The following is a 14,516-nucleotide window of genomic DNA, read 5'->3' on the forward strand; positions in this document are numbered from 1 at the left end:
GTGCCCTCTAGCGGAGTCCCCTGTTGCTACATTTACTGTTTTCTTGCTGACAAGCAAGTTCTATTATGCAGAATTTATTTTATTAAAAGGAAAAAGTGCTTTTAATGCATATCAATGCATATTTAATTACATATATATTCACATGCAATTAAAATGCAAAATTTGCTGTGGTCATACATTCTTATGTGCTCTGAGTTCAAGCTGGAAAGTCCCTAATTGATCTTTGTGTCATATTACAGTCAAAAATTATTTCTACAAGTGACATAGAAATGTTGTGTGTGTGCTTAGATGTTTGGGAAGATTTACTGCAAGCTTGCACTTTTTTCTTGTCTACAAGTAAGAAAACTTACCAATAACATCAAATAACTATCATATTGAGTAATGGCCATTCTGAACAGGTGACTGCTGAGTAAGGGTGACCATTAGGACAGGTCTGACTGTACATAAGATATAATAAATGCTGCATCCATTCCTGTAATTTTGGAACATTGAATTCTTTTGACATTGTTTATAAGAAGTAGTGCCATAAACATCATCTGCATCTCCCATTTCTCTTTCTCTACTTTCATTATTCACCTTTTAATAACCTAATCAACTGGTTTCTTTGACCTATTTCTGCTTATTAAAGTTATATTCTTTATAGCAGTCTGTCCTTGGGAAAAGCACTTAACTCCCATTCCCTTGGTATGGTATGGGAAATATTCCATCAAAAGTGCCATTAACAATAAAACAAAAACAAAAACAATCATAGTGGTGCTGTGGTACTTTTTTTCCATGTGTCCAAAAAGAAAACTCCTGTTCAAAGTGTATCCTCAGAAATGTTATTTTCCAGAATTTTACCAATAAAATTCACAATATGGAATTTTCCCTAAAGCTTTGTAACAATTCTTCAGAATTCTGAATCAATGGCATCTCTGCACATTATTAGGATTCATACTATTTGTGTAACTGAAGAAAAGTTTACCTTCTCCTTTTCTTTTTGCGTTTCTCCCCATTTTCATCATCGCCACCCTCATCCTCAGACCCACTACCAGCACCTCCCTTCTTCCTTTTCTTCTTCCTTGGCATATCATCTCCACTCCCATCTGACACAAAGTCATCATCTTCAGCTTTCTTTGGTTTCTATAGCAACAGAAAATAAAATGAAGTAAACAACCGTATAAAACATAAATGCAATATTAACTACAGTTTTCTTTTATGACTTGTATTGATCTTGAAGGTCTTTGATATGAAAACCAATCTCATATAAATAAAATGTGTAATAAAGTAGTCCCTTCTTGTGACAACAATCTTTCTGTTATTATAAGTTGGCCTAATAAGAGGGTTGGGTGAATAGGAGTCAGCTTAAGTTATCCTAGCATTTAAAGACAAGAATTCCAAACCACCCAGTTGACATGTACAGTTGCAATGCTGGGGTGAAACATGTATCAATGTCATAAATAACCTACCATATGATACATACTGACCTTTGCTATGAGCGAACACCTGTCATTTCCGACCACAATCATGATGCATGGATCAATTTTATTATATAAATGCTCTGTTGTGAGCAAACACCTGCTGAAAGCGACCAGTGACCACAATGTCTTGGCAAAAAATGCATTTTGGCACTGCTATGAATGACTGCATTGCAAATATGGGGATAAACCAGGCCAACCTTTATTTAATCACTGTAACAATGACCACTTTGCACCGTTCACCCCCCCAAAACACTCCATCCCCAAAAATATCGGCTGCTAGCAAATTTTAACTATGCTTATAGTGTTTATATTTTGCCTTTTCATTGCTAACACTCACATGTAAGAGTAAGACCCAGTAATCCTATGAATGACCGTATCACGTAAACAGAGATGCCACTGATCTTAATGTAATCATTTGTAACAATGATTGCTTGAATATTAAAGATAGTTTTGATGAAAAAAACCAAACATAAAAAGAACAAAAGCAAAAGGCTGGCTACCAGTTTGTATATAATGAGAGATGGTACAGTCCATAAATCAGGTTAATGTGCAAGTAGCAAACTATCATTGTAGTGCCAAAATTAAGGTAGCGGTCGCTTATATTGTTTTGTCTTTAGAGTTAATCCATATTGCCTGGGAGTTAATAAGATCTTTATCTGTTAAACCAGTATGTGGGAATCATTTTCAGGATCCCATTGATAGTGTTAAAGGCTTGTGATGTTTGTTGCTTTTTCAACCATGTCACAGTGGTTACATCCCAATCACCAAGCTATCATATATTCAAGTTGGTGCAAGTGGGTTACACATTTTGTTCGTGTATGTCTTCTTTGAATAAAGTCATTGACTTTTGTATCTGCATAAATGATTCTGTTTCTGGATGAGATAACTTTCGTTCTATTTCATTAATTGTTAGATATGCAATGTACATGCATAGATTTTTCCTATTTCCCCAAATCCCAGTCAAAACCATTTTTACAGTCGATATTACAACTGAGCACTCATAATGTTAACACCTAGTACCTTAATAACAATGAACCTCCAAATAAAAAGAGACACATTTTAATGCTGGAGAAAATAACTTGTGTAACTGAAAGAAGTGAAAAAGAGCAGACAACTCGCAAAATAGTGGTTTAAACATTGGTAAAACAAATTTGGGGTATCATAAAGGAAGAGGAGTAAATCAGAAACGAATTCATATGCTAATACATATACATGTGACCTTCAAATGTAAATGTGATTTCATATTGAATGATAGAAGTATATCTTTGTTGCTACATAATTTTGTTTTCAGATGAATGCATACAAAATTTTAGCAAGAACTATTAATAAAGAACATAATAATGTACATTGATTGTGGTTATTTTTCTTTAAATTGTTCTGAAACTGGACCTTGGAAACTGGTCTTTTTGTACAAACCTGCTATGAGAGACCACCTATCTTGAGAGACTGTTTTTGTTGGCAGAAAAGGGCGGTCTCTCATAACAGGATTTAGTGTAATAACAATAAAGAAGCAAATGACTAATAATAATTAAAAATAACTTTTAAAAGGTCAGTATCATAATGAATAGATTCTCCACCTTTAGCATTGATGTGTAATGAAATAGCAAAATTATCAATATATCACTACAATAGTAGATCATTTCATCACTAGTGTAATCACAGGTCTGCTTTTCAAAAGAGTAAGGCTCAATTGGGTGTCACTTCACAGGTTTGTTTACCACCAAAGTGAGAGAAAATGTCAAGGTTGTTGTTGTTGTTGTGGGATTTAACGCCATTTTTCAGCACATGATAGGCTATACATGGCGGCCAGTATTAATGGTGGAGGAAGATCCCGGGAAAACCCCAGAAAGAACCACTGATCCATGAGAAGCTACTGGCAAGCTTTCTCACATACCCACATTGGCTGAATCTGAGACTTGAACCGGCGCAGACAGAGGTGAGATGGCAGTGATCCGTAACGGAGAGCGCTTTAGACCACTCAGCCACTCGGGGCCCCAAAATGTCAAGAAGTTCATTCTTAAATTAACGTCTGAAGCAATTCTGACACAACTCAGTTAACCCTCTGTTTAACCTTTGACCTTTTCTGTCTGGATACTCATTATTAGTGTTAAAGTCCATCACATTATAACAATTTTAAAGGATCCAGATTGCTTAGATTGGGTATTTCCAATATTATAAAGTTCTTAAAATAAAATGCACTGCTAAGAAACTTCAGAGCTATACCATCTAACCATATTTTTGCACTTCATATGCATGAAGTCATCATGATTCTGAATTTTGCATATCAATGTCATAAAGTTGTCTTCATTTTGTATTAGCATCAATGGCATGAAGTCATCTTGATTTTGTAATTAGCATATCAATGACCTAAAGGCATCTTCTTTTTGAATTTAACATTGCAATAGCACAAAGTCATCTTGATTTTGTATTAGCACATACAATGTCAAGAAGTCATCCTGATTTTGTATTTAGTATAACAACAGAATGAAGTCATCTTGATTTTGTATTTAGTATATCAACAGAATGAAGTCATCTTGATTTTGTATTTAGTATAACAACAGCATGAAGTCATCTTGATTTTGTATTTAGTATATCAACAGAATGAAGTCATCTTGATTTTGTATTTAGTATATCAACAGAATGAAGTCATCTTGATTTTGTAATTAGCATATCAACAGAATGAAGTCATCTTGATGTTTTATTGAGTTCATTAATGGCATGAAGTTGTCTTGATTTTAAATTGAGCATACCCATGGCATGAAGTCATCTTGTTTAAATTAAGTGTATCAATGGCATTACGTCATCTTGATTCCAAATTTAGCACATCAATGGCATGAAGTCATCTTGATTTTGTATTTGCATCAATGGCATGAAGTCATCTTGATTTTCTATTGAGTTCATTAATGGCATGAAGTTGTCTTGATTTTAAATTGAGCATACCCATGGCATGAAGTCATCTTGATTTTAAACTAAGCATACCCATGGCATGATGTCATTTTGATTTTAAATTGAGCATACCCATGGCATGAAGTCATCTTGATTTTAAACTGAGCATACCCATGGCATGATGTCATTTTGATTTTAAATTGAGCATACCCATGGCATGAAGTCATCTTGATTTTAAATTAAGCATATCAATGGCATGAAGTCATCTTGATTTTAAATTGAGCATACCCATGGCATTAAGTCATCTTGATTTTAAATTGAGCAAATCAATGGCATGAAGTCATCTTCATTTGAAATTGAGCATACCCATGGCATGAAGTCATCTTGATTTGAAATTGAGCGTATCAATGGCATGAAGTCATTTTGATTTTGCATCTGCATACCAATGGCATGAAGTTGTCTTCATTTTGTATTAGCATGAATGGCATGAAGTCATCTTGATTTTGTATTTTGCATAAAAATGGCATGAAGAAGTCATCTTGATTTTACCTTTGCATACCAATGGCATGAAGTTGTCTTCATTCTGTATTAGCATCAATGGCATGAAGTCATCTTGATTTTGTATTTTGCATAAAAATGGCATGAAGTCATCTTGATATTAAATTGAGCATATCAATGGCATGAAGTCATCTTCATTTTGCATTTGCAAACCAATGTCATGAAGTTGTCTTCATTTTGTATTAGCATCAATAGCATTAAGTCATCTTGATTTTGTATTTTGCATAAGAACGGCACAAAGTCATCTTGATATTAAATTGAGCATATCAATGGCATGAAGTCATCTTGATTCTGTATTTATCAAAAATGGCATGAAGTCATCTTGATTCTGTATTTATCAAAAATGGCATGAAGTCATCTTGATTTTGTAATTAGCGTAACAATGGCATGAAGTCATGCTGACTTTGTACTTGCCATTTCAGTGGCATGAAGTCATCTTGAGTTTGTATTTAGCATTTCAGTCAAATGAAATCACATAGACTTTTCATTTAGCATTTCAGTGGTATAAAATCATCTTGATTAAAACAAAAAGGTTTTTCCTAGTAGCAACTAATTTTAATGATCCTATCACATCAGAAACATCCAGCAGTAAGTAGAACACTGAACTTTTGTAACATCATTAACTAATGCTCAGCATCCAGAACAATAGGTCAAAGGATGACCAAGGTCCAAGGGCTGAGCATGCATGTGGCTGAAAGAAAGGTCTTCATAATGATTCAAGACAAGTATTACAAGAATGAATTGTCTTCATAATGATGCAATCCAAGTATGACAAGTGTGAATTGTCTTCATAATGATTCAAGCCAAGTATGACAAGAATGAATTGTTGTCATAATGATTCAAGCCAAGTATGACAAGAATGAATTGTCTTCATAATGATTCAAGACAAGTATTGCAAGAATGAACTGCTGTCATAATGATTCAAGCCAAGTATGACATGAACTGTCTTCATAATGATTCAAGCCAAGTATGACAATGAATTGTCTTCATAATGATTCAAGCCAATAATGACAAGAATGAATTGTCTTCATAATGATTCAAGCCAAGTATGACAAAAATGAAGTGTCTTCATAATGATTCAAGCCAAGTATTACAAGAATGATTTGTCTTCATTATGATTCAAGCCAAGTATTACAAGAATGGTCTTCATAATGATTCAAGCCAAGTATTACAAGAATGAATTGTCTTCAAATGATTCAAGCCAAGTATGACAAGAATGAATTGTCTTCATTATGATTCAAGCCAAGTATGACAAGAATGAATTGTTGTTATAATTCAAGCCAAGTATGACAAGAATGAATTGTCTTCATAATAATTCAAGCCAAGCATTACGAGAATGAATTGTCTTCATAATGATTCAAGCCAAGTATTACAAGAATGAATTGTCTTCATAATGATTCGAGCCAAGTATGACAAGAATGAATTGTCTTCACGATTCAAGCCAAATATTACAAGAATGAATTGTCTTCATAATGATTCAAGACAAGTATGACAAGAATGAATTGTCTTCATTATGATTCAAGCCAAATATGACAAGAATGAATTGTCTTCATAATGATTCGAGCCAAGTATGACAAGAATGAATTGTCTTCACGATTCAAGCCAAATATTACAAGAATGAATTGTCTTCATAATGATTCAAGACAAGTATGACAAGAATGAATTGTCTTCATAATGATTCAAGCCAAGTATGACAAGAATGAATTGTCTTCATAATGATTCAAGCCAAGTATGACAAGAATGAATTGTCTTCATAATGATTCAAGCCAAGTATGACAAGAATGAATTGTCTTCATAATGATTGATGCCAAGTATTACAAGAATGAATTGTCTTCATGATTCAAGCCAAATATTACAAGAATGAATTGTCTTCATAATGATTCAAGACAAGTATGACAAGAATGAACTGTCTTCATAATGATTCAAGCCAAGTATGACAAGAATGAATTGTCTTCATAATGATTCAAGCCAAGTATGACAAGAATGAATTGTCTTCATAATGATTCAAGCCAAGTATTACAAGAATGAATTGTCTTCATGATTCAAGCCAAATATTACAAGAATGAATTGTCTTCATAATGATTCAAGACAAGTATGACAAGAATGAATTGTCTCATAATGATTCAAGACAAGTATGACAAGAATGAATTGTCTTCATAATGATTCAAGCCAAGTATGACAAGAATGAATTGTCTTCATAATGATTCAAGCCAAGTATGACAAGAATGAATTGTCTTCATAATGATTCAAGCCAAGTATTAAAAGACTGAATTGTCTTCATAATGATTCAAGCCAAGTATTACAAGAATGGTCTTCATAATGATTCAAGCCAAGTATGACAAGAGTGAATTGTTTTCATGATTCAAGCCAAGTATTATAAGAATGAATTGTCTTCATTATGATTCAAGCCAAGTATGACAAGAATGAATTGTCTTCATAATGATTCAAGCCAAGAATGACAAGAATGAATTGTCTTCATAATGATTCAAGCCAAATATTACAAGAATGAATTTTCTTCATAATGATTCAAACCAAGTATTACAAGAATGAATTGTCTTCATTATGATTCAAACCAAGTATGACAAGAATGAATTGTCTTCATTATGATTCAAGCCAAGTATTACAAGAATGAATTGTCTTCATTATGATTCAAGCCAAGTATGACAAGAATGAAGTGTCTTCATAATGATTCAAGCCAAATATAATAAGTCCATCAAAGGATTTAGGAAACGTGCAAGTGAAACACATTAATAAAAGCCTTAACAAAGTGCACATTGTTAACACCAGAAAAACAACTCCTACATTTTGCTTCCATAATAACATGGGCTTGGCCAAACAATAGGTATTTCTTTTAAGTTAATTTGAAAAAAGAATTTATGTACTTATCTATACTGAATAAAAGTGTGACTGTATAGTCACTTTTATTTCTGACTGGGTAAGTAACAACTAGGCACATGGTTACAGTTACTTAAATAATTTCACAAGTTTAAATATAAACTTCATGTTTTCTAATTCCACTGGGAATAAGTTGGGCCAACAAATATTAAGCTAGTTTTCTCATTTAATCCTCTTCCACAAATAGATGACATTTGGTTAAAAGCGCACCAATGACAGGATAAAAGAACAACTTAACTGTGTGAAGGACACATGCACCTGGTTAGAATGATTAAACCTGAACTCACAAAAAGCTTCAAGAATCTGCTAGCACTGAAACTCCAAATTTGTTCCCAAAAAGTGTTTCATTCATTTATTAAACCCAATAATATATGAAGGATTTTACTTGAATTAGTGCAATAAAACATTTTACAACCTCTGGGGTCTGATATTTTCTAATAACCTTTCTAATATATTTTCAATAATAGTGTTAAATTCCTTATTTCCTCACCTTTCCAGACTTTCTTGGCCTCTCTTCTGGTTCTGGAACAAGTGATATTTTCTTTGCTTTTTCCACATAAATAGCTCTTCGTTCCATCATCTGCTTCTGCAAGTCTGCTTTCTGTTGCATCTTTTCCATTACTTCTGCCTCTTGACGCTGACGGATTGCTTCCCGCTCCTCCTCCTGTCGTTTTCGTAACTCCTGCTCTTCCTCATCAATCTTTCTTGCACGGTTTACATGATAACTGGCCTGACTTAGCAAGTCTGAGCATTGTCTGTGACAGAAAAGGTGAATACAGTGATCTCTTGTAATAATTTGGTTCATGATTGTCGTACAAATGATCCACATTATAAGTCATTCTGAGGTAATGTAGGCAAGGAGTATCATACTTAGGTATGATGTAGAAAAAACCACAAAAAAAGAATGCTAGACATGAAACCTGAATTAAATTTGTTTCAACTAGCTAATAACTAACATCAAAATGAATTTAAGTTGCATTCATATGAAAGTCATTCAGTAAGAGCCAAATAAATCAACAAGCAATGATGCAAACAAATAACTGCACTATAAACAACCAAACAGGATCTGATATCTTTTACTTGGCAGAAATTTGTTTAAAAGGAAATTATAGTTATAATCAGGCAGGTGCCCTAGGTTGAAAGACTCTCAAGTCAGGCTGATTTCCAACTATTAGGTAGAAATTGGTGGTATCTGACCTGGTGTTTAACTGTGTCTACTTGGAGAAGCTTCTGCTTGAATAAATGACAACTTTTGTATGAATGTGAAAGGTGTTCATACTCTACCTACCACATTTGATCTGATACTGTAAGGCAGTTTTGGAAAGTCATTCAATAATACTTTTTATGTACATGTATAATGCAGGAGGTTGTGGGTTCAAACCCTGGTCAAGCCATACCAAAGACTTATATCCAAATCACACACATACACACACACACATACATATATTAGTAACAATTACCATACCTGATAGAAGATGAGTATATTTCTCTCTTTTTCAAACCAGTTGCTATAAAAGTCACCCCCAACACAATTCAAGTACTTCATATCCTAAAGAACATTCCTTAATTAAAGTTGGTTGAGCCATAAGAGAGACAGCTGGCTGGAGTAGAGGTCAAAATGGGGTTTTCTGCTTGACACAATTGCTATGGAAGTCAACCTTGGAAAATATTTCATGACCTAAGAATTGTTCATAGCAACAATGGCTCAGCTGTTCTGGAGAAGCTGAAAATGGTTTTTTATCTGTTTATAAGAAAGTCAAACCATTATTAAGGGAGCCACACCTGACATTAGCTACAAACTGTTCCTATGAAGGTCAATTAAAATTGGCTCAGTTGTTCTCTTGAAGTTGAAAACAGGTTTCCACTTTGTTGCTTTGGAAGCACCAAAAATGCTACAGGAGCAATCCAGCACACAAGTCTGACAGAGTAGGTACTTAGAGACATTCCTACTAAGTCTGACCAAACTTAGCTCATCCATTCTAGAGAAGTTAAAAATAAATTGTCAAATGGTTGCTGTGAAAGACACACAATTACATGGGCCATCCCAAAACATGTATGATAAAGCAAGACCTATTGACACATTCCTCCAAACTTAACAAACCCAGCCATTCTGGAGAAGATTAAAATAGGTTTTCAATACAGTTACTATGGAAGCCACAGAACTGCAAAGGGAGCTATCCAAGACAAAATTTTGGTACAGCATGTCATATAAAATGTTCCTACCAAGTTTTTGATCAAATTAGCCTCTGCCATTCTGGAGAATAAGTTGAAAATAGATTATCCACCTGACTGCTAGGGAAGCAATTTCAGACTCAGTATGTCCTATGATATGATCATACCAAGAGTAATCAACTGCACAGAAGTCCTGAAAACAAAGCTGAATGGTAGTTTTCCATATGGTTACAATGATTCACAAAACTGCTCATTGATTGATTACAAAATCTGTACATTAGTTCAGGATAAAAAAATGTTAAGTTCTTGGAAGATTGTAGTAGTCTTTAAAAAAAGACTAGCAACTAAGAATTTGTGGTGCATTTTAAAGCACTAAATGAACTCGGCATCTTCATATTTTCCAGTGACATGTTTTTGTGGATTGCCTATTTCTCAGGATATACTTTTAAACTTGCATTAAAAAGCAAAAGTTCTATGATTTGTGGTTCATATTTCATTGGAAAATTCAAGCACTTTTCTGTATAGGTATTTTAATCTATACCTGTTCGAAAATTTATTGCTTTGATTCAATAAGGATAGAGTACGTAAGTTAATTTGTATCATATCCTCCAATGGTAGCAATCTGATGTTGTTGTTGTTGTGGGGTTTAATGCCATTTTTCAGCACGATAGGCTATACATGGCGGCCAGTATTAATGGTGGAGGAAGAACCCGGAAAACCCCGGAAAGAACCACCGACCCACGAGAAGCTACTGGCAAGCTTTCTCACATGCCCACATTGGCTGAATCTTAGACTCGAACCGCCGCAGACAGAGGTGAGATGGCAGTGATCCGTAACGAAGAGTGCTTTAGACCACTCGGCCACTCGGGGCCCCTAGCAATCTGAACTTACAGTTATTATTAATGATAATAATTAAACTTTATAGGACTATGAAAATTGTTCAATATAAGAATACAGAATTTATTGTTTATTCTGTTATTCAAAAGAATGTTTCAGACTGAGAATAGATTGTTCAATATAATGCATACAGAATTCATTGTTTATTCTGTTATTCAAAAGAATGTTTCAGACTGAGAATAGATCGTTCAGTATAATGCATACAGAATTCATTGTTTATTCTGTTATTCAAAAGAATGTTTCAGACTGAGAATAGATCGTTCAATATAATGCATACAGAATTCATTGTTTATTCTGTTATTCAAAAGAATGTTTCAGACTGAGAATAGATCGTTCAATATAATGCACACAGAATTCATTGTTTATTCTGTTATTCAAAAGAATGTTTCAGACTGAGATTAGATCGTTCAATATAATGTATACAGAATTCAGTGTTTATCCTGTTATTCAAAAGAACCTTTTGGTCCGAGATTAGACTGTTTGCATATACACAGCAAAGGAATGTGCAAAGGGAATCTGACTTAATAGCTGCAAATGTCATGTCAATTAACCAAGTGGAAAGAGTCTCATGCAATAAGATGTAAACAAGATGGCAGCTCCCATGTAGGGCTAAACATATATAATCTTTTTGCAACATTTACCTATCGACAGATATTGAATCAACAAAATTAAGTACCATAAAAGTAACTGTAAATAATATTCTTAGATGTATCTGCATGTATCAGATTATTGCAACCTAATAATAAAGGATGTGTAAAAAGGTCAATCTTTATACTCAAAAAATACAAATTATGACCAGTGCATGGTCATAAACATTATGTACATAAGGTTGTAAGATTTATTTATTTCATCAATTTTACAACAATGTCTAATTAGAAAAGCTGCTGAAGGTCCCTTTTCAGAACCCTTACAAAAAAAGAAATCTAAATTCCATAAAAAAATAACATTTACTCCAAGAAGATAAATTGATAAGGCATTATGGTAAGGAACACAATTCCTTGGTTTATTGTATTCAAGTAATCATTTTACATTAATGTCATTTTATGAATAAAATTTGAATAAGCAACTCTCTGCACATGTAATTCTATTTATTTATGCATGAAAATTTTTGAGAAAATGAATTCATTAAGGTCATTGGCAGAAATAGCAGTGTGTAACTGATAGCAACAGTCCCCACCCAGTCATGACCAACTCTGCATAAATTACTTTGAGAAAATTTAAAATAGATTAAATATCTGGATAGCTATTTTAACAATCTAAAAGTTGTTACAATGTTTCAAAATTTGTATTGCATTTTATTGTTGCACAGAGCATCACATATTTATGTAAATATGTAATTCCATAGTAATCTATGTAACAATGAATATGGAAACATGTAATTCCATAGTTATCTATGTAACAATGAATATGGAAACATGTAATTCCATAGTAATCTATGTTACAATGAATATGGAAACATGTAATTCATTGCTACTCCAGGGTGATAATGAATATGGAAATGGAAATGTGTAATTTCATGGTAGTGCTAGGTTACAATTAATATGGGAACATGTAATTCCATGGTATTCTTGGGTTACAATGAATATTGTAATTCAAGGAAACAAAATGAATTTTACTAACATTTTAACTGATCAAGTATTACAGCATACTTTCAGACAATAATAAATGACTGATGTGTTTATCTCATCATACATTTCCCTGTTGCAGTCACAACATGGTGGTATCTTGTGATTGCAGCCATATGAAAGCTTCAGTTCTCATGTAATCTAGTCCTGGTCCTTTTAAGGTACATGACCATCACATTTGTGCACATGTAGCATCATGTCCAACGCAGTCACATTATCCTGGCACCAGGTCATCCAGTCCTAACACTAGCCTCTTAATGCTGAGCACCAAGCAAGGCAGCTGCTAGTACCATTTTCATGTCTTTGGTATGACTTGGCTGGGGCTCAAATCCTTGACCTCCCACATCTGAGGCTGATGTTAAAAATTACCCAACTGTTCTAATGCAGATGAAAATAGGTTTCCCATATTGTTGACAGTGAGGCCAAACTATTGTTAATAATGATAAAGTATATACTAAGAAAGAGGTGTACCAAGTTTGACTGAAACTGACTCAGCCATTCTAGAGAAGTCAAAACTAGGTTTTCCATCCAGTGCTAAGGAAGCCATAAGAGGAACTTGCTCAGCCACACTTCTGACAAAGCATGACCTGACAAACATTCCTATTAATTTTGATCAAAATTGGTTCTGCTGTTCTGTAGAAGAAATCATAATTAGCTTTTATAGCTGATTATAAAAGAAAACTCATGCCATTCCGAATGGAGCTACCCTAAACACAATTTTATGTCCTAAAAAAAACGTTTCCTTAATATCTGATCAGTTTTTGCCGGACCATTCCTGAGAAGAATTTAAAATAGGTTTCAGATTTTGGTTGCTATGAAAACCATACTGTTACAAATGGAGCCACAAAGAACACAATGTTCACAAAGCATCTCCTGAAAAACATTCTAATAAAGTTTGACTAAAAATGACCCAAAGTTTTTTTAAAAAGAAAGTTAAAAAAGCAATGCTGATGGGTGATGGACGACAGCACAAAAGGCAAACCAGATGGTTGTTGTTATTGCTTTGGGGTTTAATGCCATTTCTCAGCAAAGGAAAGGCTATATATGGTGGCCAAAATACCAGATGGAGGAAGTAACCAGGAAAACCCAGCAAGAACCATCAGCCCATTAGATGCTACAGACTGCTTTCTCACATACCCAAGCTAACAGAATCTGAGGCTCATACCCAAGTGAACAGAGGTACGATGTCAGTGATTTTTCAACACTGGATTGGTGTCTTTTATATAAAATGATAAATAAATACATATTTCAATGGAGACTGAGTTTCATTTGTTGACAATGGACAAGTCTATTTTATATAAGAGAAATCATACAAAGATTTTGGATTCCTGTAAGTGAACAGTTGTCCTCTTTCAAGAGATCTGATAATATTTACCTGGCTTCTGCAGCAGCCTGTGCCAGATCAAATTTCATCCTGTCACCATGCTGACTGAGATAGGTGAAATATCTGCAAAATTAAGTCAATAATTTTAAATAATTTGAACCCATATATAGTGTTTGTTCAAGTTCTAGTCATATCTGGATCTTTGATATGCATAGTTGTATGTATATTACAAACATTAAGTAAAGCAAACAGAATAAATGAGAATACTGGCCAATATTAATTAAAGCATTTGGGAAGCCTGGATAGCATGTAGGTAACAACCCTGATTTGTATCTATGCCTGGCATATGAAGGGTAAGTGGATGCCAGCCCAAGGACAGCAGCTTTCATTATGTTCTCCAGTTCTTCCATCTCAAAGACAACACTACAGCAGTATCTGTTTAGTATATTTGTAGTAAGTTATTCTAATGTACTGAGGTTTTACTATTTTCATGGGTCACCAACTTTTGTCAATTTAGTTGTTGCCCCAAACCTTGAATTAAAAGACATAAAGAAAAATGAGTCACATGTGATGAAGCCTCCCTACTTTTCTTACTGAAACATTCCTAGAGATAAAGCATTTTAATAAACCAACTTCATTAATGTAGTCTGGTAATAAAATCTCTGCTTTGTTTGTTTTATTTCAAACCTTTAAAAAATA

General features: G+C 33.9%; 1 protein-coding gene across 1 annotated transcript in view; it reads right to left on the reverse strand.

Annotated features, from left to right (window-relative positions):
- The window catches only part of LOC149787829 (RNA polymerase-associated protein CTR9 homolog), a 197,953-nt gene that overhangs the window by 38,396 nt on the left and 145,041 nt on the right, over positions 1-14,516 (reverse strand). The window contains exons 19-21 of the mRNA XM_089974051.1: positions 13,869-13,940; positions 8,290-8,554; positions 965-1,122 (exon numbers count right to left, since the gene is read on the reverse strand). Of these exons, the coding sequence (XP_089830177.1) occupies positions 965-1,122; positions 8,290-8,554; positions 13,869-13,940 (495 nt within the window). The remainder of the gene's footprint in view (positions 1-964; positions 1,123-8,289; positions 8,555-13,868; positions 13,941-14,516) is intronic.

The sequence above is a fragment of the Sinohyriopsis cumingii genome, chromosome 11 (genome assembly GCF_028554795.1).
Source record: "Sinohyriopsis cumingii isolate HCF-2022 chromosome 11, ASM2855479v2, whole genome shotgun sequence".
In the NCBI taxonomy this organism is placed as follows: domain Eukaryota; kingdom Metazoa; phylum Mollusca; class Bivalvia; order Unionida; family Unionidae; genus Sinohyriopsis; species Sinohyriopsis cumingii.